The sequence below is a fragment of the Delphinapterus leucas genome, chromosome 10 (genome assembly GCF_059928025.1).
Source record: "Delphinapterus leucas isolate spDelLeu-1000000601 "Yukka" chromosome 10, BTC_Dleu_Yukka2, whole genome shotgun sequence".
Taxonomy (NCBI): Eukaryota; Metazoa; Chordata; class Mammalia; order Artiodactyla; family Monodontidae; genus Delphinapterus; species Delphinapterus leucas.
In genome coordinates, this window is record NC_143138.1 from 83,866,586 (window position 1) to 83,891,389 (window position 24,804).

The 24,804-nt window shown below is 41.1% G+C and overlaps 1 protein-coding gene across 2 annotated transcripts in view; it reads right to left on the reverse strand.

Annotated features, from left to right (window-relative positions):
• FRMD4B (FERM domain containing 4B) overlaps nucleotides 1-24,804 on the reverse strand; it is a 273,299-nt gene that overhangs the window by 83,077 nt on the left and 165,418 nt on the right. For both annotated transcript variants that reach the window (XM_022572579.3, XM_089919549.1), the window contains one exon: nucleotides 15,108-15,192. In XM_022572579.3, coding sequence (XP_022428287.2) covers nucleotides 15,108-15,192 — 85 coding nt within the window. The remainder of the gene's footprint in view (nucleotides 1-15,107; nucleotides 15,193-24,804) is intronic.

The window sequence follows — 24,804 nt, forward strand, 5'->3', positions numbered from 1 at the left end:
AGCATTTTCAAAAGCAGAAAACATACAAAGAAATTTGATTTCTATAATAAATTGAGAAAATATCTTCCAGAGTTTTCTCATCCTTTCCTAGATTTTAAGATATTGTATTTTCAGCTGAATTGACCATCTACCTCGTCCTCCCTCCATCCAAGCATTTATCATACTATTTTTATGACTTTTTTTGGAGTGACAATTTAGCTGTAATGATATTCCAACAGCCTCTTTCTGAGATGATGGTCTACCAAAAGTATCAGTACTGGGTTTAAATGTTTTAAGGTAATTCATGTTAAATGGCACCAGTATGAAATACAAATATTCCAATTGGGTGTTCAGTGGCTCTGTTCAACATATTCAACAAATATTTGAGTGCCTTCTTGTGCTGGCAATACATCAATGAACAAATAATTCATTCTTTGTAAATTTACTCCGGGTAGTGCCAACTAGAGTGCATTTTCCTTGTTCTCTAAGACCATGTCCTTTTGCCTTTCGGTGGGCCTTGATTTTTTCATCTGAAGACCCAACAACTTCCCCTTTAGCACCTCAGGGAGGTGGTAAAGGCAACCGAAACAGCACATGGGACAGGTCCCTGAGGATTACAACTGGCATGTCTTATAAGCTATTATTATGAAAACTCTGATTCTCACACATGCACAAGGCAGCACAGATCTAAATGCTCATGGTTTAAGACACACATCATTTCAATATCAGGAAAACATAGAAGGAAAACCACATGACGCAGGGAAAGGTGAAGTACTGATTATGAAACTCTCAATAGCCCTTTAAAACATGGCATTCGATTTCTTTGTTCCACATAGATTGGCTAGTCTTCAAACCAACTCTGATGTTCAGCTTAGCGACTTCACTGTGTAAATATCTATGGCTACTTATAACCAGAAAGCACGCTCACCTCTGTACAGGCAGAACTTACAGCCTGCAAAATTCAATTTCTGTTACTGACCCTTTAAATAATTTCAGCATCTTGAAATGAGTTTGAGGATTAAAATACACACACATACACACACATTCACGTAGACAAACACTCTCAAATCCCCAATACTAAAACTCTGCCAGGTTAGCAGATATACTGGATATAGTTTATCCTTGGTAACCATTCAAACTGTCGGTTGTTGCACTACATGGAATAATTCCAGGACAAGAACCATGAATGTGGTGCTGACAGTAATGGATTGGTTACAGAGGAATATGCTTCATGTTGTATTAGTTTAAATCGAGCTGAGACTAATTCCTCTCTTTTAAGGCACTGTAAACAGGGATAATAATAGGTCTTACCATGAACGTGTACTTTTATAAAGTCTCTTTGTCATGAATAGGCAGCTGGAACAGTATTAAATTAGCAAATATCTTTCTAGATTTTAGGAGAATGGTTCCCTCTCAAAAAAGTCACATGATTGACTTTTGGGATGATTCATTTCTCCAATTTTTCTTCCACTCCTGCTTCATTGCTGCCTATATGGTAACTCTGGCTTTAGTAAGAAGGAAAAGGGAAAGCCAGTGATGTTCAGATAGTTTGGCTGAATGGTTGGGGTAGAAGAATATATTGGAAGATTTGGCTAAAATGAGGTTTTAAGATTAAGTGGACTCCCTCTGCATACACTTGCAATGCCTTTCCATACTAAAGGCAATCGAATGTTGATGACTTATTTCCTTGAAATTCCAAGAAAAGCTGTTTGAATCTAAGAGCAGAGAAGTATGCCAAACTATCCTTGTAGCTGATTTTACAGCAATTCTCCTAAATGTCTCCAAAAAGTATTTACGGTGAATAAAGCAGCAAAGGTTACAGTACGTATGCTGAGACTCCTGTGCTTCAAAATCCGATCATGCGATGCCCCAAATGGTATCCCAACGGGTTCAGTATATGAAATTTCAAGGTTACAAGTACAATATCAACTCTGGAAAATTGAATGTAGGAACACTAGCTCCATCTTAGGTAATGAAAACAAAATAAGATTGAAAGCTGAAAGAGTCTAATTTTAAGGTTGTTACGCAGAACTTATTTTCAATTTGGCTCAATCTTTTCACAAGCCCATTCTGCAAAATTTGATCAATTTAGTTGTGCGTGTAAGCTACATTTACTTTGCTCACTTGACAAACATTTACCGAGGGCCTATAGCGTATGCCTGTCTCTGTGCCAGTGGCTGGGACGTAAAGCTGACCCTGATCCCAAGGAATCAGTCCAGTTGCGGGGTGGCAGGTATATAAACAAGCAAGTCAACGCTAATGGGAAGAGAGCTAGAGAAGTATTTAGAGGATACTTTCGGGATTGGAGGAACTTAATTTCTTTAGGATATGGTTGGTGGTGGTACACAGGGAAGGAAAGAATTGGTTAAGGGCAGGGGACTTTGGAGCTGAGTTCAGAAGGATGAGTGGAAATTTACCAGAGGGAAATGAAGGGAGAGAGAAAAGCATTCAGCAGACAAAGAACATGAAAAAGAGAAAGACATTCAGCACAGGGATAAATATATTAAAAGGCATGGAAGCTTGAGAAAGCTGTTATTAATCAGGGAATGAGGAATTATTTCAGTATGAACATGGTGAGTGCGGAGGAGGCTAGAGTGACGAGCTGGGGCTCGTGTGTCCTATGAGGGAGCGTCATATGTCATAGTAGTAGTAATAATAGTAAAAACATTAATAGCAAAACAGTGTCTGCTCATGGAAGAGACTCTGACAAGTACAGGTTTCTGGTAACTGACTATACTGCTGAACTGAATGAATAAGCATTTTCAGAACTCTAATGGAAAACTGATGAACTCATAAAAGTGCTAACAAAAGACCAAGATGAAAAAAATTAATTCGATGGGACTGAGTGAACTGATGAGACTGACTATAATTTTGGTGACTTTCTGTTTGAATAAAAAGAAAAATCCCACAAGGACTGAGAGGCAAAAAATATACAAATCAATTTTCACTGCAAAGTAAAGGAGCTGCTACAGTGGAGGATTCCTGGACTGAACGTCAATATTATGACATAGTATGAGTGTGTTTCGTGTTTGGTAATTGCAATCGTTGTTGCTTTTGTTGTGGTCATCCATTTCCAATGCTTGGTGTCAGTTTATCTCTTGTGAAAATAAAGTACAGTGTGTGTGTGTGTGTATGTGGAAAAAAAAAAAGAAGTCACCCAGAATTGGCCTAAATAAATAAATAAAACAAAACAAAAAAAACAGTGTCTGCTTCAGACACTCTTCTGTCTACCTGGTATATATTAACTCATCCATTATAGTAGGAACTATGATCCCCACTTTCACAGTCGATAAAACTGAGGCTTAAAAATGTAAGTAACATGCCCAGGTTAGAGCCAAAGCCATGTGTTTGAACCCAGACTGCCTGGTTTCAGCGGAACCTTTCCCCCACTGCACTACACTGCCTCTGTAGGTAGCAGGGGCTAAGACGTTAAACATGGGGGATACAAGGTCTTGTTGATTTTACGTTCTAAAATGCCTCAATCCTGCCATCCCTTCGTTCATTCTTTAATTATTTGCTCGTTCACTTAAGCAACCTTTTACGTAACATCTAGGTCCTAGAGACTCCAACATATAAAAAACCTGGTCCCTACTCTCAATGTGCGAGTTTATCTTTAATGAAATAAAAATGTGAATGTTCAAAGCAATCCTGCAATCCTTCCCCATCTTGCATCCTGGTTCTTGCAAGAACACATAGAAAATAGGAAGAAAGGTGGATGGATGAGGTCAACATAGCCAAAATACCTAAAAAGTTAAAAGTCTAACACAATATAAAATGCAGGCAGCAACTGATCTCAGCCAACAAAAATACATACTTCAAAGAAAGAAACAGGTCAAACTATTAACGCATCAGTAGCAGGATTATGGATCAATTCCTTTTTTTGATTTTTTTTTGTCCTTTTCTGTATTTTCTAAATGCTTAACAATCAAGTATTATTTTTACAATCAGAAAAAATCATTCTGTCAGTTGTCATTAAGAGTAGACCTTTTGTGGGCTTCCGTGGTGGCACAGTGATTGAGAGTCCGCCTGCCGATGCAGGAGACACGGGTTCGTGCCCCGGTCCGGGAAGATCCCACATGCCGCGGAGCGGCTGGGCCCGTGAGCCATGGCCACTGAGCCTGCACGTCCGGAGCCTGTGCTCCGCAACGGGAGAGGCCACAGCAGTGAGAGGGCCACGTACCACAAAAAAAAAAAAAAAAAAAGAGCAGACCTTTTCTTTTTAGATAAAGCAACTAGGAATTTTCAGCTTCCACTTAGCTTTGTCCAGTGAGAAAGACGACTAGTTTTCTAATGGAGGGAGAGTGATCAACACAATGTTTTTATTCTCTTCATACAGCTTCAAAGAGGTAAAGTTTAATGAATACACTGATTATTTTTGTCTCTATTTTTCTGATATAAAATGAATCCAAGTATCCTATTTAAAAAATTTTAGAAAAGCATTACTTAGAAAGCAAAAGTCTTTCCATAATCTCACTCTCAGAGATAATAAAAATTTATACTATGCAATATATTTTTCTATTTTTCCTATAAGTACATTGTATACACACACACACACACACACACACACACACACATATAAGCAAATAAAGTTAAAGACAATTATACTATATTTACTGTTCTGTAGCTTGGTTCTTTTTAAACTTAACAATGCAATTTCGGGACTTCCCTGGCAGTCCAGTGGCTAAGACACAGCCCTTCCAATGCAGGGGGTGTGGGTTCGAACCCTGGCCGGGGAACTAAGATCCCATATGCTGTGCAGTGCGGAGAAAAAAAAATGGATGAAAGGAAAAAAAACAACAATGCAGTTTGGACATGCTTCCACACCAGCCGAGAAGGGCTATTCTATTTTTTTAATGGCTGCCCAGTATTCTTATCACATGAATGATTGGTCACTTATTTAACTAATCCTTATTCAATCACATTTAGGCAGTTTTCAGTTTCCTGCTGTTAGAAATAATAATCTAAGATCTTTTGATATTCATCTTTTCATATTTCAGTAATATCTTCCACACGCTAATTCCTAAAGTTGGTGGAGCACTGGGTGAAAAGATAGACTCTTCATTGTCACCGACGTGGCCAAATTGCCTTGTGAAGGGGCTTTTAAGAGAGCTTTGGTGCCTCCAGGTTCACACACTTAAATGCAAATGGCATTAACAGTCTGAGGACATTATGCAACATATTCTATCACTGCAAGTGTGGCAAGATCGTGTTTGAGGGTGACAGGCTGAGACTCTCCCCAAGTCTCCTGATGAAAGGGCACACCTAATAAGGCCTCAGTCCAGAAATGAGGGAGGATAAAAATAAATATGATTGGATAGTCTTGCAATGACTTTGTTTTTTAATAGGATTATTAATGTTTGGCTCACTAATATTTCCACATTTATTCAAAGTACAAAGAGATGAGTGCTTATGAAAGCAGGGGGCACAGTAAATCTCTGAAGGCATCACTGAGCCATTTTCTCCTGCATCTTGATATGGTACCTCTCCTGTTAAAGCCTGGAGCAGAGGAGATCCTAACTGCCTTGTACTCAGGTTAACATCTCTTGACTGAGTCCTAAGATGTTTTATTTAAAGAATCAGAATAAGGAATTCCCTGGTGGTCCTGTGGTTAGGACTCTGTTCTCTCCCTGCTGAGGGCCCGTGTTCCATCTCTAGTCAGGGAACTAAGATTCCACAAGCCGTGAGGCACGGCCAAAAAACAGAATCAGAATAGACCTAGGTTTTATCTTGTGGCCAGATCTAACCTAAGGTAAAACCGAGGAAGCTTACAGTCTTCTTGCTTTATTATTTAACGGTACAGGATATATCTAGAACATCACTTTCAAAAGCGTGGTCAGCAGTTCACTGGTAAGCACTGCTTGAAAGAAGAATTACATCTGCAAGTAAGTTTGGAAAATATTGGGTTAAACAAAATCACACACCTGTACACCGAAGGACTTCTTGAAGCCTTTTGTCAAGCCTTTGTCAAATTCACTTCTTGAATTTCCAAGGATGTGGGTCTAATATTCAAAAGTTTTTAAACTTTTTCATATGAAAACAGCTTATGATCATGAGGCAGATTCTTGAGCTGCAGATTTAAAGTACGATATTAGTGTGTGTGTGTGTGTGTGTGTGTGTGTGTGAGTACAAAATCCTAACTCTGTTTGTGCATTGCAGAACTAGGAAAATGTTTCAAATGGCTTTCTATGTGATTTTTGGAAGGAGTAACACATAACATCATGGAATTCTGGGTATGTTCAGTCCCTCCAAGGTCCCTGGTATCTTTCAGAAATATTATGTTAGAAAGTACCATCATGTACATTGCCTTTAAAATAAACACAACACACACCCATACACAAATGAGAGAATCCGTAAGGCTTAGGATGGGCCACAGGAAGGCAGCAGTGCTAAATATTACACTGATAACGCAGCACTCATCAGAAATCCTAGCCCTTAATTGGAATGCAAAAATTTTTTATTGAATGAATAAAGACAAATACTATGGTTTCTGTAGCCAGACTGCCTAGTGATTACTTCACTACTAATGAGCTATTTACCCATGGCCAAATTATTTACCTTATTTATGCCTCCATTTGCTCATTTGTTAAAGTAACAATAAATAACATTATCGGCTGTTGCGAGGCTTAGATGAGTCAATACATGAAAAAATCAGTATCGGCTGTTTGCTGAGCTCTCAGTAAGTCGAGCTACCGTCCTCTTCTTCCCCACCCACCCCCATGCACGGTCTCTACCACAGAGCACCTCTTGAACCCCACTTGCTTTTCCACATTTTCTGTCATCTCACTATTATAATAATTCTATACACACCTAAAGAGACAAGGTAGCCAATACTATTTTAATTTTCCAAGCATGTCTTCAAATCGCTGATTTTAAAAATGGGGTGGTAGTGATAAATGTTGTTTGATTACTAAAATCACACGTATGGTTGAGGAGGCCTCCAAAAACCATCACTGCAGGCAAACCTGCAGTGGGTTTCTCATGCATTTAGGCTTTTCCAAGCAGGCTGCAGGTTGTCTAAGATGGACCACAGCCCACATGTTGAGGGCTCCCAGGGCTCCCCAGTATCAGTTTGGGCATTTCCCCATCATCACCACCTGGCACAGGTTATGGCTGTGTGCAGGCAAAGTGTGCCCTCTGCATTCTCACCAAACAGGTTCGGGAGCCTTCACTTGAAAGACAACTCAGACAACAGCTCTCTTCTGGGGAACTCTTGAACCGTATAGGCAGTTTCTAACATTCTGGTAGGTTTTGTACCAACAAGGGCACTAGTGCACTTCTGAAGCTTAAATTCAGGATGCCACAAATATGCCATGTGCAGTGGGCAGACAGCCCTTATCCATCAAGAGCTAGGATGTGTCATGGTTAAACTCGTGGACTCTGGCATTATACTGCCTGGGATGAACCTTGGCTCCTCCACTTATTAACTATGTGAGGTTTGTGTATGTTACTTAACCTCTGTACCTCAATATTCCCATCTATAAAATGGGAGATAATAATAATAGAACTTACCAAATAGGTAAGTTACCTAACTTATCTAATAGGGTTGGAATGAAAACTAAATGCATGAATACATATAGTGCCTGGTAAATTATTCATATTTAATATTTGTTAGTGCTATGACCTGCCAACTCTGTAACAATAGCCCTTGAGTTCTAAGTTATTGAGGACACTTTTATTTCCCCAGAGCAGTGACTAAAAGGAAGCTGAGGTAAATAGGGGGTGTTTTTAAGACCCAGGGTGTCCTGCTGGTATAATTTGCCAAGGACACTTTTCCCACGTAATAGCTCTGTGACGTTAAGAAAACTACTTAACCTCTCTGTGCCTCAGTTCTTTTATTTGTAAAAGGGGTCACAAGTTTCATTCTTCATGGGCTACAGTGAAGATCAAATGCAGTTAACCGTATACCACTTAGCACAGTGCTGGCACACTTTTGTGGGCTTCCCTGGGGGCGCAGTGGTTGAGAGTCCACCTGCCGATGCAGGGGACGCGGGTTCGTGCCCCGGTCCGGGAAGATCCCACATGCCGCAGAGCGGCTGGGCCCGTGAGCCACGGCCGCTGAGCCTGCGCGTCCGCAGCCTGTGCTCCGCAACGGGAGAGGCCACAACAGTGAGAGGCCCGCGTACCGCAAAAAAAAAAAAAAAAAAAAGAGTAGACCTTTTCTTTTTAGATAAAGCAACTAGGAATTTTCAGCTTACACTTAGCTTTGTCCAGTGAGAAAGACGACTGAGTATTTTTCTAATGGAGGGATTACGTTACTAGCCATCTACATATTACCTAGAAAATACCAAACTGTAAATTCCTACAGATGAATTTTTAAAAATTATCCCAATAACGTAAGTCATAGTGCCTTACAACATTATGCTTTGTAAAAGTTCTGAATCCTTTGACAAGTCATGGAATACTCTCATTTAGAAAGGAGCTCCTAGGACCTGACATATGACGTAGGAGAATTTAAAAGAACTCTGCTTCTTCAAGACCAACAGAAATAGCATACAAAACTACAAGAGAAATACTACGAGCCAAAATATGCATCCTATTTTTCTTTCTATTAGCAACAGAGCAAACAAGTCATCAAGGAGGTTATTTCTTTGGACCTTGGCCAGCTAGGCAGTGAGAAATATCACAAGGGGTAACTGTATTTCTCCACATAAGACATGATCACCAACTGTTGTTTATGAAATATTTTCCTGACTCAGTAAATGCTGCATTGGCTATACAGGTGTCTACTTATCAGTCAAACCATGGTGTTCTTAAGGAAACCCACATCTCACAAAAAGAGGCTCTCACAAAGTCTCTGGTGCTGGAGACATTACCCTTTCCTCATAGAAGTAGCCAAAAACTCTGCTTTGAGTACTTTTGCTTCTGGCTAAGATGGAGTAACAGGGGCTGGATTTACCCTGTTTCCTGAAAAAAAGTAAAAAACTAGACAATAAATATGAAACAACAGTTTTCAAAACACGGAACATCAGGCAGCAACGGACAGTGAACCTTGAATGCGGTAAACCCTGACTGTCCCTACTTGCTGCCATGAGAAGGTTTCCAGGCTGTGAAGGGGAAACCCAGATGGAGCAAGGTAGACTTTTGGAGTTGTGCAGCTGGAGCTGACAGAATGGGGAAACAGAAATGGATGGAATTTGTAGAAGAGAGTGCTAGAGAAAAGAGAGCTGCACCAAGAGAGACTCTTGAAGCTATACAGTAGGTCTTCTTTGAGTATTTAGCTGAGTACTGATCACTGCATGCATGGAAGGAGACTACCCAAGGCTGGGGAAATCACTAGCCAAAAGGATGAAAGGGAAGGCTGCCTGGTCCTCACACAGGGCTGAAAATGGTGCCTGTTCCCACCAGTCGGACTGAAAAAACTCATAATTCATGGGGCATTGAGTAGGGTGCTGAGGAAGGTCTTGCCTCAGTCATGGGCACTCTAGAATGAGTACTGCTCTGGTCCAGCCTAACAAATCTTAAAAGTGAGACCTTGAAAAATCGAACTGCATCCAAGTAACTAAACGGAATCCCCAAACAAATGTCAAGAATATTTAAGGAATATGAAAATACGTGGCACCCCAAAAGAAACCATTAAAAATGTCCAGCATCCAATCAAAAATTATCAGGCATGCAAATAGGTAGGAAAACATGACCCATAATGAGGAGAAAAATCAATCAATCAGAACCACCCAAACTGACACAAATATTAGAATAAGCAGATGAAGGGACTTCCCTGGCTGTCCAGTGGTTAGGACTCTGCACTCTCACTGCCAGGGCCCAGGTTCAATTCCTGGTCAGGGAACTAAGATCCCGCAAGCCGCACAGTGCGGCCAAAAAAATAAAAGAGAGTAAGCAGATGAAGACATTAAAACAATTATTATAACTGTAGCCCATATGTTTAAAAAGTTAAGTAGCCACAGGCAAGATTTTAAAAAGATCCAAATCTCAAACTTCTAAAGATAAAAACTTCAATATACAGGGTGGGATAAATGGCAGAATAAATTCTAAGAGAAAAGATGAATAAAATTGAAGATACTGCAGTAGAAATTATCAAAATAAAACACAAAAAGAAAGGAAAGAAAGAAAGAAAGAAAAAGAAAAGAGCATCATTTAGCTGTGGGATAACTTTAGGTGGCCTAGTATATGTGCAATTGGAGCTTGCAAAGGAGGCATGGATGGGGACAGAAAAAAATAGTTGAAGAAATTATGGCTGAAATATTCCCAAATTTGATAAAAACTATAAATCCACAAGTCCAAGATGCTCAATAAACACCAATCACAAGAACCATGAAGGAGAAAGCTATATCAAATTGTTCAAAGCAGTGATAAAGAGAAAATTTTAAAAGCAGACAGAGATGACCAAATGTTTACACAAAAACAATAACAGTGTCATGTGCATCTATAACACACCTAAAAATAAAACGTATGACACTGACAGCATAAAGGCTGAGAATGAAGAAATAGAAATATACTATTATAAGATTCTTGTACTACATGTGAAATCGTACAAGATCACTTGAAGGTAGACTTGATAAGTTAAAGATGTATACTATAAACCCTAAAGCAATTATAGAAAAAATAAAATGAAGAGTTACAGCTAGTAATCCAACAAAGGAGATAAAATGAAATCATAAGATACTCAATAAATCCAAAAGAAGGCAGAAAAAAGGAACAAAGAACAGATGGGACAAATAGAAAACAAAGAGCAAGACAGACAAACTTAACCATGTCAATAATCACATTAAATGTAAATAATGTAAACAACCAGTTAAAAGACCGAGATGGATAAATGGATAAATAAAATGGGTAAAAATATCAAGATGCAATTATATGTTGTCTGTAAGAAATTCACTTTAAACACACAGACACAAACAGTTTACAATTAAAAGGATGGAAAAAGACTTACCATGTTAACACTGATCAAAAGAAATGTGAAGTGGTTATATTAATATCAAAGCAGACTGCAGAATAAAGAATATTACCAGGATAAAGAGGATCATTCTATAAACACAGTCAAGAGGATATAGCATTCCTAAATGTTTATACTGTAATAACAAAACTTCAAAATACATGAAACGAAAACTGATAGGACTTACAAAGAGAAATAGAAAAATCTACAATCATAGCTAGAGATTTCAGTACCTCTCTGTCAATAACTGATACAGGAAGTAGACACACAATCAGCAAGAGTAGTAGACTTAAACAGTACTATCAAATTGACTTGGTTAACATCTATAGAACATCCATCCAACGACAGCGGAATACACATTCTTCCCAAGTGCACATGGACCACTTACCAAGACGAAGCATATTCTGGACCATAAATAAGTCACATTAAATTTAAAAGAATTTAATTTACACAAAGTGTGTTTTCTGACCACCATGAGATTTAATTAGAGGTAAATAAAAGATCCCTAAAAGTCCCCAAATTTCTGGAAACCAAACTATACTCTTCTAAATAACAATGAGCCAATGAAGATATATCAAGAAGGAAATTTAAAAATATTTACAAATGAATGAAAATGAAAACACAACATATCAGTATTTGTGGAATACAAAATCAGTACTTAGAAAATGTTACCGTAATAAATGCATATATTAGAAAAGAAACATCTTTAATCAGTGATCTCAGCTTTCATCTTAACAGACTGGTATATGAAGAGCAAATTAAACCCAAAGGAAGAAGAAAGGCAATAATAATGATAAAATATAAACTAATAAAGATCATAGCAGAAATCAATGAAGTAGAAAAAAATTTCAAATCATTGAAACCAAAAGCTGATTCTTTGAGAGGCTCAATACAGATAAACGTCTGGCCAGAATGATAAGAAATAAAAAAGAGAGAAGACACTATTTATTAATATCAGGATCGAGAGAGGCAATACCACTATAGACTGCACATACTAAAAGGATAATAAGAAAATATGAACTATGGCTATAAATTGGACAACTAATAAAAAGGCACACAGATTGAAAAGGAAGAAGTAAAGCTATCTTTATTAGCAGATGATCTATAAAGTAAACCTGATGAAATCTACAAAAAAGTTACCAAAAGTTATAAATGAGGTTAGCAGGATTCAATATCAATACACAAAAATCAATTCGATTTCTATATACTGATAATGAACATTCAGAAATTGAAATAAAAAGATACCATTTACAATTGTATCAAATAATATGTAAGACATAGGGACATATCTAACAAAAGACCTGTATACTGAAAACTACTGAGAGAAATTAAATATCATCTAAATAAATGGATATATATATATATATATATATATATATCTTGTTTATGGGTCTGATGACTCAATGTTGTTAAACTGTCAATTCTTCCCACCTTGGTCTATGAATTCATGCAATCCTAATAAAAGTATCAGTAGGGTTGTTTCTTTTGGGTAGAAATTGACAAGCTGATTCTAAAATTTATATGGAAATGCAAAAAACTTAGAATAAATAAGACAACTTTTAAAAAGAACAAAGTTAAGGTTTGTTCTGATTTCAATACACAATTCAAAGCTGCAGTAATCAAAACAGTATATTATTGCCATAAAGGCTGACAAATAGGTCAATGGAACAGAATAGAGTCCAGAAGTAAACCCACACATATATAGACAACTAATTTTTCTTAAAGGGGCAAAGGCAACATAATAGAGAAATGACAGCCTTTTCAACAAATAGCACTGGAGCCACTGAATATCCATATGCAAAAAAAGAAAGAAAGAAAGAAAGAACTTCAATCTGAACTTTGTGTCATACATAAAAATTAATTCAAAATGGATAACAGACCTAATGCAATACCTAAAATTCTAAAACTTCTAGAAGAAAACACAGGAGAAAATCTTTGTGACTCTGGGTTAGGCAAAGTTTACTGGGATACAATATCACAATCCATAAAGGAACAAATTGATAAAATTGACTTCAACAAAATAAAAGCCTTTTAGTCTTTGAAAGACATGAAGAGAATGAACAGCAAGCCACAGACTGGGAGAAAATATTTGTAATCCATATAACCAATAAAGTACTTATATCCAGAATATATATACTCTGAAAACTCATGAGAAGAAAACAGCAACCCAAAGAAATTGGGCAAAAGATTCAAACATAAAGAAGATATAATGATGGTAAAATAAGCACATAAGAGACACTCAAACATCATATGTCATCAGGGAAATGGAAATGAAAACTGCAATGAGATGCTGCTACGCTCCTATTAGAATGGCTAAAATGGAAAAGATGTTGATGCCATGTGTTGACAAGGATATGAAGGAACTAGAAATCTCATAAACTGCTGGTGGGAATTTAAAATAGCACAACCACTTTGGAAAACAGTTTGGCAGAACCTTAAAAAGTTAAATCTATCTACCATATGACCTAGCCATTCTACTCCCAGGTATTTGCCCAAGAAGAAAAGAAAGTATATGTGTATACAATGACTTGTACATGGATGTTTATAGCAGTTTTATTTGTAACAGTCCCCAAACTTGCATAATCTAAATGTTCATCAACAGCTGAATGGATCATTTTGAAATATGTGCACATATCAAATCATCATACTGTACACCTTAAACTTACACAATATTATATGTCAATTATATCCCAGTAAAACTGGGAGAAAAAGGAAAAAAAAAAAAAACGCACAGGCGAATGCATAAACAATGTAAGGTATAGGGACTTCCCTGTGGTTCGGTGGGTAAGACTCGGCGCTGCCACTGCAGGGGACACGGGTTCAATCCCTGGTCGCGGAACTGAGATCCCGCGATCCTGCATGCCATGCAGTGCAGCCAAAAAAACAAAAACAAAAGCAAAAACAAAACAATGTAAGGTATAGCCATACAGTGGAATATTACTTAGCAATAAAAAGCAAAGTGCTATTGATACATGCAGCAACATGGATGAATCTCGAAACAATTATGCTCAGTGAAAAAAGACAAAAAGATTATCTACTGTATGATTCCACTTACATTAAACTCTAGAAAATGTAATCTACTGTGAGAAAAAGCAGATCTGTAGTTGCTGGCTATATTCACTATCTTGATTGTAATGATCATTTCAAGGGTATTACTTCTAATAAGGCGCAGAAAATTATGTAGTCAATTACATCTCAATAAAGCTATAAAAACAACAACAACAAAAACTCTGCTCTTTGCTGAGTCTTACTCTAATTAAAGCTGCATGTGTGCAGTGGGCCACCCTTAACACTTTGGGGGCTGAGGGAGGAGTACCAGTACAGGTGTCCTAACCCACAGTCTGACCCCTTGTCCTTCCAGGCCAGCTGTCTCTGGCCACCCCTCAGATTTAGGGTGATATGTATGGGCAGAAGGGGTTCCCACTGGCCCTGGAAGCAGGCATGGGATCTGAGATCCTGAACACTGAGAACATAACCTTGAAGGGAGGAGCTGGGCTCCCCCTGAGCCTATCTTGGCCCACAGACTCCCTGCCGTTGCGCAGGGTATGGTTTGAGGAGGCCAGACTAGAGGGCTTTAAAGCAACGCTTATCTGCAAGGAGCTAAGATAAAAATGGAGAGTGTCTAAAACTTCTACAGCAATCTGACGGAAATGGCTGCAACATCCAGGCATGGGATAATTTTTCTAGCAATTCGTGTGTATTGAATTTTACAAAAGCTGTGTATCCTCCATGGACTGGATGGAAACAACAAACCAAAACATAGGTCCCTTGACCACAGGTAACTGAGACTCTGCCTTAAAACACATGGCTTTGAGCAGAAGCCCCTAAAGAAGACTGGTTTTGAATTACGATCCATGTAGGCCGTATTCTGTTAAAAAAGATTTCTGGCCTGACTTTTGTGAGGCTTCGATCACAGTCTGCTTGATCCATCTTTGTGTCCTGCTGGGTCATTCCGTGTGGAGTATGAACTGCATTTAAGGCCGTGGTAATTCTGTGTGTGCACAATGCCTCTGTACACGGCTGTCTTCCCAACTCAGAATTTGAGAAGAACTGCCTTTCTTTCTTTCTTTCTTTCTTTTTTTTTGGTTTATTTGTTTGGTGGGGAAGGATATGTCAAGGAAAAAGATTATGTCCTTTTTTTCTCCATTTGAACATGAAAACAAAGGCCCTGCCATTGCTCCCTCCTTCTCCAGTCCCTCTGGAGTCTGCCACTGACCATAACAAATGGGGCCCTTACCTTGTGCACACAGGCCTTTGCATTCAGGAAAAACAGCTCCACGGTGGTTTTATCCTTCAGGAACGATATGCTCTCAATGTAAAACCTGAAAAACAGTACAGAAGTTTGTTCCTTCAGATTCCTTCCCTTTTCTCTGCAATGATTTCATTTCCTCATGTAGTTTCTTGCAGAGAATTTTCAGAAACTACGGGATGGTTGTGCTTTATTTCCCTCTTAAAAGCTATCTGCAACACATATGTACAGCTGTGTGTATGTATGAATCTATGTGGATATGCAGATAACATCTTCTGCAGAAGGCTTTTGTGTGTTGGAAGGTGAATTAAAGAAAAATCCAAAATGGTCACCAACTGCAAAGCCAACTTTACTCTTGGTTGCCCATTCTCCGACACACTTTCTGGGAGCTCAGAATACCTGAGACAGCTTCGAAACAAAGCCCAGTTGAGCTCTGAGGGCTGAAAACAGAAGTCTGCTCAGTAAGCACTACTAAATAATTGAACCTGGAGGCCTGTGGCTCTGTCGTTTTCAGACCCAGGGTGGGTGTGAGAGCCCCACGTTTACCTCGCCCCCATCCACCAGGAGAGTTTCAATCGCACCCTCCCTCCTTTCCTCTCATCCTTCCAGGGTCCAGGCTTTCCCTCGGGCTGGAAGCTGAGCTCTCATACTACTTAATATTGGTCTTTCTCATGCAAATCAGGGCATTCTGGGCCTCGCTCCCTCCACTGCCTTTTCTGGGCCTTTGCTCGCTCAGTCTATGAGGCCAGGTCCCTCTTTTAGGAGAGAGCTGACTACCAGGAGGTGCGGAGGGGAGGAGAGTCTTGCGTTTTCCTCATCCCGTCCTGTGGAAGCTGGCTGGTGAAGGCTGGCGCTCTGGCATGGGTGAGTGTGCCAGCTGAGGCCTAGAAGGTTTTCTCTACTGTTGGAGCCCCACTGATGAATAATGCATGAAGAGACTTAATACCCAAAGAGAGCTCACAGCTAGGGTCCTGGAAGAGAACTTGCTCTCAACTTGGTGAGAGGCAAGATAAACCCGGACTGAAGTGGCACGGGGCACGGGGGAGTCTTGTCCTTAGCTCTGCAAAATCCTGACAGGCATTGGGCATTTGCTTTTTTTATTTTTTCCTCCCTTTCCACAATAAGGAAACGTTTGAGAAATAAATCCAGCAGCTTAAAAAGGCCGTGAAAGATTTTACCACTGAGACGGTAAAATCATTTGAAAAATTCCACCCTTAATGCTGAATCATCAAGGGAAGTTCCAGAAAGAGAATAAATCCTTTATATTTTCACTTACAAGGGTTTATCTCACCTATGAGTGAGCTTAATGAAGATTCATGAGTGTTAGGTGTGTGAGAAGGGAAAGTTAAGGATTAAGGCAGGAGGGGGAGAGGAAGAGTTGGAGGGAAAAGCAGGCTTCGGAATATGAAACATATAGAATATGTAGTCCCAGCTCCATCATTTATTAGCTGTGTAGCCTTGGGCAAGATCGTTAGCTTCTCTGTGTCTTTTCTAAAATGGGTGTTATGACTGCACTTACCTCACAGGGTTTTGGAAGGAGTAAATGAGATAATAGAAAAGGATGTAAAACAATAAAAACTAACAGTTGTTAATAAAAATCCATTTTCTAGAATTTAATGCTATGTGGCCTGGGGGATGTGGCTTAAGCTTTGAGTCTAAGATACTTTGTCTATAAAGGGGGGATGACGATGGCCCTAGGAGGACCGTTATGAAGTGCCCACGACAGTGCCTGGCACGAGGTAGGAATTCAAGAAATCCTAACTAGTGTGGCTTGGCAAACCTTGCATCATGTTTTAAAAAAAAAAAAAGCTGATAGGACACAGTGGGATTTGAACTATATCTGAAGGCTAGGAAAAACAACAGGATTCTATAGGATAAAAAGAAATCCAGGTGGAGAAAATACAATAGGTAAATAGCATCTCTGTGGCAATGTGATAAACATTCATAATTTGGCTTTCGCCAAGAGTTAGTTATAATCTGAGTATTCTCCCATCAGTTTTGGCCTCCTGGCCATGGCCAGACAGACCAAGGACAGTCACCTGACTCAAAGGCAACCAGTCCGTAAGCTGGTGAGCATCCTATGAGGTGGGCTGGGGAGAAGAGAGATCAGCCCATCAGAGGCTCCTTATACGGGGTAAGGAACGGACAAACCCATCAGGTACGGTCTCTTAGAGAGGCTGAGAGATGAGAGAGACAGGTCAAGAGGGAAACAGTGGAGGCAGAGAAAGGCACCAAGATTAGCGAGTCCCTGCGACGGCGGATTCAAGGCCTGCTGCTGCCATAGGACTGAGATGACCTGTGCAGCTAAGTTTCCTGAAGGACCTTCTGTTTCAACTAGGTGGTGATGGTTTTGCCCTGCTTCCTTTGTTTTTACAAGTATTTTTATCTCTGTCAACTGAGATAAGATGGGCAGGTTTTCGGTGGGCAGCCTGAAAAGTGCAGCAGCAGGATCACAGCTAATGTTTCTTGAGCTCTTACTTATGTGCCAGGTCGCATGCTGAGTGCTTTCCACACGTTGTTTCATTTAATTCTCACAACAGCCCTGGGAAGGAGATACCTATCATTATTCCCATTGTACAGATGCAGAAACTGAATTCAGAGATCCGCCTACATGCACAGGCAGGAGGAGGTCTTGATCTGGGTCCCTTTGACTCCTGTAGACAACGCTTTTCAGTGGAACCTCCTCCTGACTGCCTCTCTTGTTCACTCAACTAGCATTTATAAGGAAAGCTAAGCCCTAAATAATTGTGTGCAGAAACAAGTAAAATAGAAGTACGTTTGTTCTCTATTGTTTCAAAAGTCAGAACCAGGGCTTCCCTGGCTGGTGGCACAGTGGTTAAGAATCCGCCTGCCAATGCAGGGGACACGGGTTCAAGTCCTGGTCTGGGAAGATTCCACATGTCACGGAGCAACTAAGCCCGTGCAGTGAGCCTGAGCTCTAGAGCCCACGAGCCACAGCTACTGAGCCCGCGCGCCTAGAGCCCGTGCTCCACAACAAGAGAAGCTACTGCAATGAGAAGCCTGCGTACTGCAACGAAGAGTAGGCCCCACTCGCTGCAACGAGAGAAAGCCTGCAAACAGCAACGAAGCCCTAACACAGCCAAAAATAAATAAATAAAATAAAAAAATAATAAAAATTTAAAAAAAGTCAGAACCAGATCAGTGGACCAAAAAAATACAAGGTGATAGATTTTGGATCAACCTATGAAACACCTTTTAGAAAGTTAAAATAGTCTTGGAAGGGTCTTCCTGCCCTATAAGAGTCCCAGGTCAGATTAGGAGAACTCAGGGTCTGTTATCTATGCCAAGATTCGGTGATTCTTTCACTTTTACTTATTTCAATACATATCTCTAACAGAGAGGGATCGTATTAAAAGCATAACCTATGGGGAGGGGGAAGGGTAAGCAGTGACAAAGTGAGGGAGAGGCATGGACATATATACACTACCAAATGTAAGGTAGATAGCTAGTGGGAAGCAGCCACGTAGCACAGGGAGATCAGCTTGGAGCTTTGTGACCACCTGGAGGGGTGGGATAGGGAGGGTGGGAGGGAGGGAGACGCAAGAGGGAGGAGATATAGGGATATATGTATATGTATAACTGATTCACTTTTTTATAAAGCAGAAACTAACACACCATTGTAAAGCAATTATACTCTAATAAAGGTGTAAAAAAAAAACATAACCTCAATGAATTTTCACACTAGCAAAGTTCATAATTCCTTAATGTTTAAGATTCTGATCTTCATTCACATTTTGCCACTGTCTTCAAAACTTTTTTTTTTTTTAATCCTGTGCTTGTGTTATTAAATAAATAAATCTGCAGTGGTCTTTAGTGGGAGTCACATATGCAAAAGCCTTAAGGATCACCAGCTGGATATAAAACAGCTGAGCACATTCCTTTTGCTCAGCTGGAACTCCTTCTGCAAGGTATGAGCATGTGACCCAAGCTAGACCAGTCAGATTCTTTCACCCTGGAATAGAAATATGAGTACAATGACCTATCGATCAAAGATTGTTGGAGCCTATTGTTCTGCCAGTGGTACTCAGATGAAACTGTCCATTGGTTTCTGCTCCCTAGATCCCTGCAGAGCCTGGATTCCTATCTTTTCTGAGGCTTTGTTAGTCCAGTTTTCCTTCAATTCTGTTAGCCACAATTGGTTTCTTTTGCTGGAAACCAAAGAATCCAAATTACTGGATACTAGAGGGCTTCCCACGAGCTAGGGACAATACAAAGGGCTATACACGCATCATCTCATGTAACTTCAGTACAAGCAGATGCCAGAGGTAGCAAGTTATGAACCTATCCTATCTTACAGATAAGAAAACTGAGAAATAGAGATGTAAAGTCAACTTCCCCAAGCCACACAGGTAGAAAGTGGTGGAGCCATGATTCAAACTAAGGCCTTCCAGACTTCAAAGTTCATATTTCAAACCAATATGATAGGATGCTTTCCTACAGTAACAATCACAACGAAGTATAAAATGTACACAATGCCATGGGGCCCAAGGGAGGAATGCCATTAAATCAGCTTATGAATCAAGAGGGAGAAGGCTGCCAAACTGAAATCCAGAGAACTAAGTGTCACAGGACACGGTGTACCCTCAGACAATTGAGCCGAGTCTTAAAGAATGCATGAGTTCACCAGGTAACGAAGGTTGGAAGGGCATTCCAGGGAGAGGGCATATTAGCCAGGCCTCTTGCTAGTCGGCAAGAATTTAACAAACCATATGCAGGGAGTTGGGTGGCTTAGCACCAAATCAACCTGTGGCTTGTCCAATTCTGCACAGGTACCTTTGTACTAGAAATTGGGTTCCTCTTGTTTCTGAAGCTCAGGTCCCTGACTATATCCTAGTTCCAGTAAACAGGTCCCTATCTTGTTTCCCGCTACTTTCTGGCGATCCGCCCTGTTGCCTTCTACCTTTCTGCCTAGGCATCCGATTACCGGCTCTCTGAATCCATGATCCCATCTCTCCCTCAAGGGAGCCACTGTAATGACTTTATATTTACAGAGGGTACGAACAGTACGTATGTATGGTCCTCCGGGAGAATGGCTCCCCAGGAGCACCTATCAACACGTACCATGAACTGAAAACAAAATCTAGGGCTTCTTAATGAAATGAAACGGACTATGCCAGACATAAAATAAAGACCTTTTGTTTCAACCCCTTTTTGGCAAAAGGATATTGTCTCCCTTCTGCGTGCTTACCGTGAGTGATTTGTGAAGTCAAAGCCCACGGTTCAATTTTCAGCCTCTAAACAAACCCAGGCTTTTGGGGGCTAGGCATATGTTTTGGAGACAGACCTCAAGCAGTTCACCAAGTGTAATTTCTTGAGAATCTGCCTTCTTGAGAAGAGGTTTTGTCTCTGCTTTTCGTGTTCCTCCCGTTAGCATTTTCCCCCCCTTTCTTGATGGGACAGGTGTTCACCTAACTGATCATCGGTGATAACAGAGCATCAACCTCAACGATATGACATAATTGGCTTGGAGGAGGGGCAGGCCTGTCAGCGAGATGACAACACACGTGTGTCGAAAAGCAGCAGACTCTGGTTGTTTGGGATGGGCTGTCCTTTAATGGTCACTGCCATGTAGTGGCCCATGTTTTCCTCCTATGGCATTTATTCATCACGGTCAAAAGTCAACACCACAGGGAATTCCCTGGTGGTCCAGTGGTTAGGACTCTGAAGTTTCACTGCCACAGCCTGGGTTCAATCCCTGGTCAGGGAACTAAGATCCCGCGAGCTGCATGGTGTGGCCAAAAAAAAAAAAAGAAGAAAGAAAAGGAAAAAAAAATGTCAACACCACAGAGTTGGGGAGATAACTAGGTTAAGTCCAGCCCTAACACTGATCCAGCTGCTTGGCTTCTCCGTGCTTCCCTTTCCTTACTTGCCTCCACACCAGAGACATGAGAGATATTTTCAACGTAGCTTAGAGGGTGGCATGTATTTCAGCCGTCAATGAGCGGTGGTGATTATTACTATGTTATTATTATCTGCCTACCAGGGGGGCTATAACAAAAGGTGCACACTTAGCTGGGAACCTCCTTAAAACTTCAGCTGTAACAACAAGAATGGAAATTCCAGTTACCTTTCCTAAGCTCTTTCTCTCAAGAAAGCAACGTGCTACAAAGGTGTCCATTTTGACAGAATGGGAAACCACTCTGAAATGCATACTCTTCTGACCACTTTATCTCCCCAACTGAGCATATTTTCTTTGTTTTCCAGAGTCTTTGCTGTGTCTGAGCGATAGCATCAAAGAAAGCGAATTGGGCAAGAATGACTCAATTATTTCGCATTCTGAACAATGCTGACTTGGTGACTGGCGTCCCGCAAGGGCTGCATTCAAACGCCTCGTTCCAGGTTTCGTTTAGTTACTGTAGGTAATTTTAGGCACTCACTGCAGCCACCTGCCTAAGTAGATTTCTTTCAGGTCCTAATCCACACCCCGAGCAGGGAGATCTGTATTTATTGCTTGTAATGACCCTGCAACCTCATAGTCCTGCTTTATAATGCAAGCTGAAGACAGCGCTATAATTTAAGTGTATTTCATTTTTTCCAAACGACGACGCACAACTTCTGAGAGTCCCATATGTTCCCGTTCATCTCTGGGAGGGGTGCACTCTTGGAAGATTCCCCAAGGGAAGAATTATTTGCTTCTGCAATGTGCTCCCCTGCCAGGAAAACTCTGCCTCACTTCCGAATTTCCGGGCTTCCCAAGGAGAACTAGAGAGGGCCCTCCAGGTGTGAGCCTGTGGAAACCTGCCCTGGCGCTCCTCTCCCACATTGTGACTCTTTCTGAGTTCTCCAGGGAACAGCTGGAGGCCCAGGAGGGTAAGGGCCTTGCTGTGACCTGTCTGAACGGGGAGGGAGTCTTCTGCCCCAGGAAATGTGAAGCGTTCGGTCCCGTGGTGAATTCCAAGTGCTTGCTTCAAACTGCAAAATAGCCGGCTCCCGTCCACCATGATCAAAGTAGGGACAGATGCTCTGAGAAGGAGACAGGAAGAGGCAGGAGAGGTTAACTTTGCAGGGAGGGGATGGCTGGGACTAGTGAATGATGAAGACAAATGATGAATCTTCCACCCAGTGCAAAAGTGAGTGGGTCAGACCCAAGCCAGACAGTCTCCAAACTTCCATATTCAGTAGCCGTATATCACATTAAGGAATTTTTTACCCATTGAACATGTGGTTGAGGCAGCCTCTCTTAATTATATCATAAAAATAGTTAACATTTATTGAGGGTCTTCGTTACATGTTAACATGCACAATCCTCCAACAACCCTGTGTATTACCACAAGCTCCTATTCCATTTTCTACGTGAGGAAAGAGGCCCACAGAGGGTGCCAAAGGCCACACAGGTAATACACGGGAGAGTTAGGGTTAGAACCCAAGAGCAATGCTAAAGCATTGGTTCTTAAGGGATGGAGTGAAGTGCATCTGGTCATGTTGAAGACATCTTTTTGATTGTCCTGACCTGGAGAGTATTCCTGGCATCTCATGGGTAGAGGCCAGGGGTGCTGCAAACATCCTACAGCACAGCATGGCTCCCTTCAGTGAAGAATTCCTTGGCCCCAGAATTCCCTGGCGGTCCAGTGGTTAGGACTCTGCACTTCCACTGCAGGGGACATGGGTTCTGTCCCTGGTCAGGGAACTAAGATTCCGCATGCTACACAGTGTGGCCAAAAAAAAAAAAGAATTACTTGGCCCCAAATGTCAATAGTACTGCTACTGAGAAAGCGTGCATTAAAGGCCAAGCATTGAACTTCTGTACCCTACGACCTTTTCACCCATCATAATACTAATGCTTTCCTTCTGCCCTTTCAATGTCACCCTGAGGACAGATTACAGAGAAGACTGAGCAGATTCCCATAAACACTGTCTGATATGTGATTGCGGAGCACACAGAAATATAATCCTGTAAGAAACTGGAATCGGGGGTTTCCCTGGTGGCACAGTGGTTAAGAATCTGCCTGCCAATGCAGGGGACACGGGTTTGAGCCCTGGTCCGGGAAGATCCCACATGCTGTAGAGCAACTAAGCCCATGCGCCACAACTACTGAGCCTGTGGTCTAGAGCCTGCAAGCCACAACTACTGAGACTGCATGCCACAACTACTGAAGTCCATGTGCCTAGAGCCCGTGCTCCACAACAAGAGAAGCCACCACAATGAGAAGCCCGGGCACCGCAACGAAGAGTAGCCCCCGCTCACCACAACTAGAGAAAGCCCGCGTGCAGCAACGAAGACCCAACACAGCGAAAAAAAATAAAATAATAAATAAATAAATAAATTAGAAACTGGAATCAGGATTGAGTTTTGAAGGATTCTGTGTCTTTCTGGAACTCTCATATGAATCAGGATGGTGACTCCTCAAAGACGATGGCCCCTTACCAACTGCCTGGAAGTTCAAGAATGGGTTAGGCCAGGAGGTCATGGTCAATATTAAGGCAACTAACAGGCTTTTTCCCCAGGTTCCGGGATATCGTTCAGATGGGAGTGTGGTGATGTGCAAAGAGCTCTGGCTAACTCACACATCTGCCTCAGATACCTCTGCTGGGCCTAAAGTAGGAGAAATCCGTTATTTCTCGGTGCTTTTTAATCACATTCCTCTGGGAAGAGGTGAACTTTCCTGTCCTCTCCTTATTGTAAATTACCTACTCTTTGATAGCTCTAAAATAATTCACGGCTACCCAGTCACAAACATTTTACCTTTTCTTCATTTATCACTCTTCACACTTGCATTTTTAAAAAACAGCTTAATACGTTCATTGTAGGAAAAAATATATATAGACAAGCAAAAGTCATTCCCACAATCATTCTATTCAGAGATAAATTACTGTTAACATTTTACACTTTTTCCCTACTCCTATCTTTTACTTAAGTGCCATCCTGTGGTCTGCTTCTTTCCCCTAGAATATACTGGGAACTTCTTTCTCTATCAATAAATCTATTTCTTCACCAGAATCTTTAACTGTTGGGCTGTATCTCATATATTTGTCTTTCTTAAAAAAATCAGGTGGAATGATGTGGACCCACGAGTTGTAGTCATAATGCTTCCTTGAGTTAAAGGCCGAACGTTCCAGAACCAGGCCAAGGGGTGCTTTTAAGACAGAAAAAAGTCTTTCAAAGGTTCTGTGTTTGCAGCAACTTTGACAGAAAGTTAGTAGTCTTTCCCCACATCTACTAGGACTCTCCACACGCGGCGAATTCTCACCCCTAAGCGTCACAGACAGACAATACTTAGGGTACCTCTGAGTGGCCACTTACAGTCTTAGCGCATAGCGAAAGAGATTTGGAAATAGGAGGAAGAAGAGAGGGGAAGAGGAGAGGGAGAACCAGAAAGGAAAAAAAAGCAAGAGGTAGTCCGATGAATAAGGGGGGTAAAAGACCCAAGATCCTGGCGTTTTGTGGAGCTGGGTGGTACCAGCCAGAGCCACCTCGGCTTGCCCCCCCCCCGCCCCGCCCCCGAGGGGATGGGAGCTTTTCCAATGAGGTCACACGCAGTTCCCCTGCCACCGCCTGAGAATTAAATGCCTGTTTGCTCACTATCAAGCTTTTCAAATGCTTACATCTGGGCTGCATTACCAAAGAGGCCCATGTGTTTGTGGATGATAATTTACAGCAGCAGATAACAACCCTGGGGCTGGAGGAGTCCCCCAGCAGCCTGGAGGAGTTTGGATTCACAGGGAA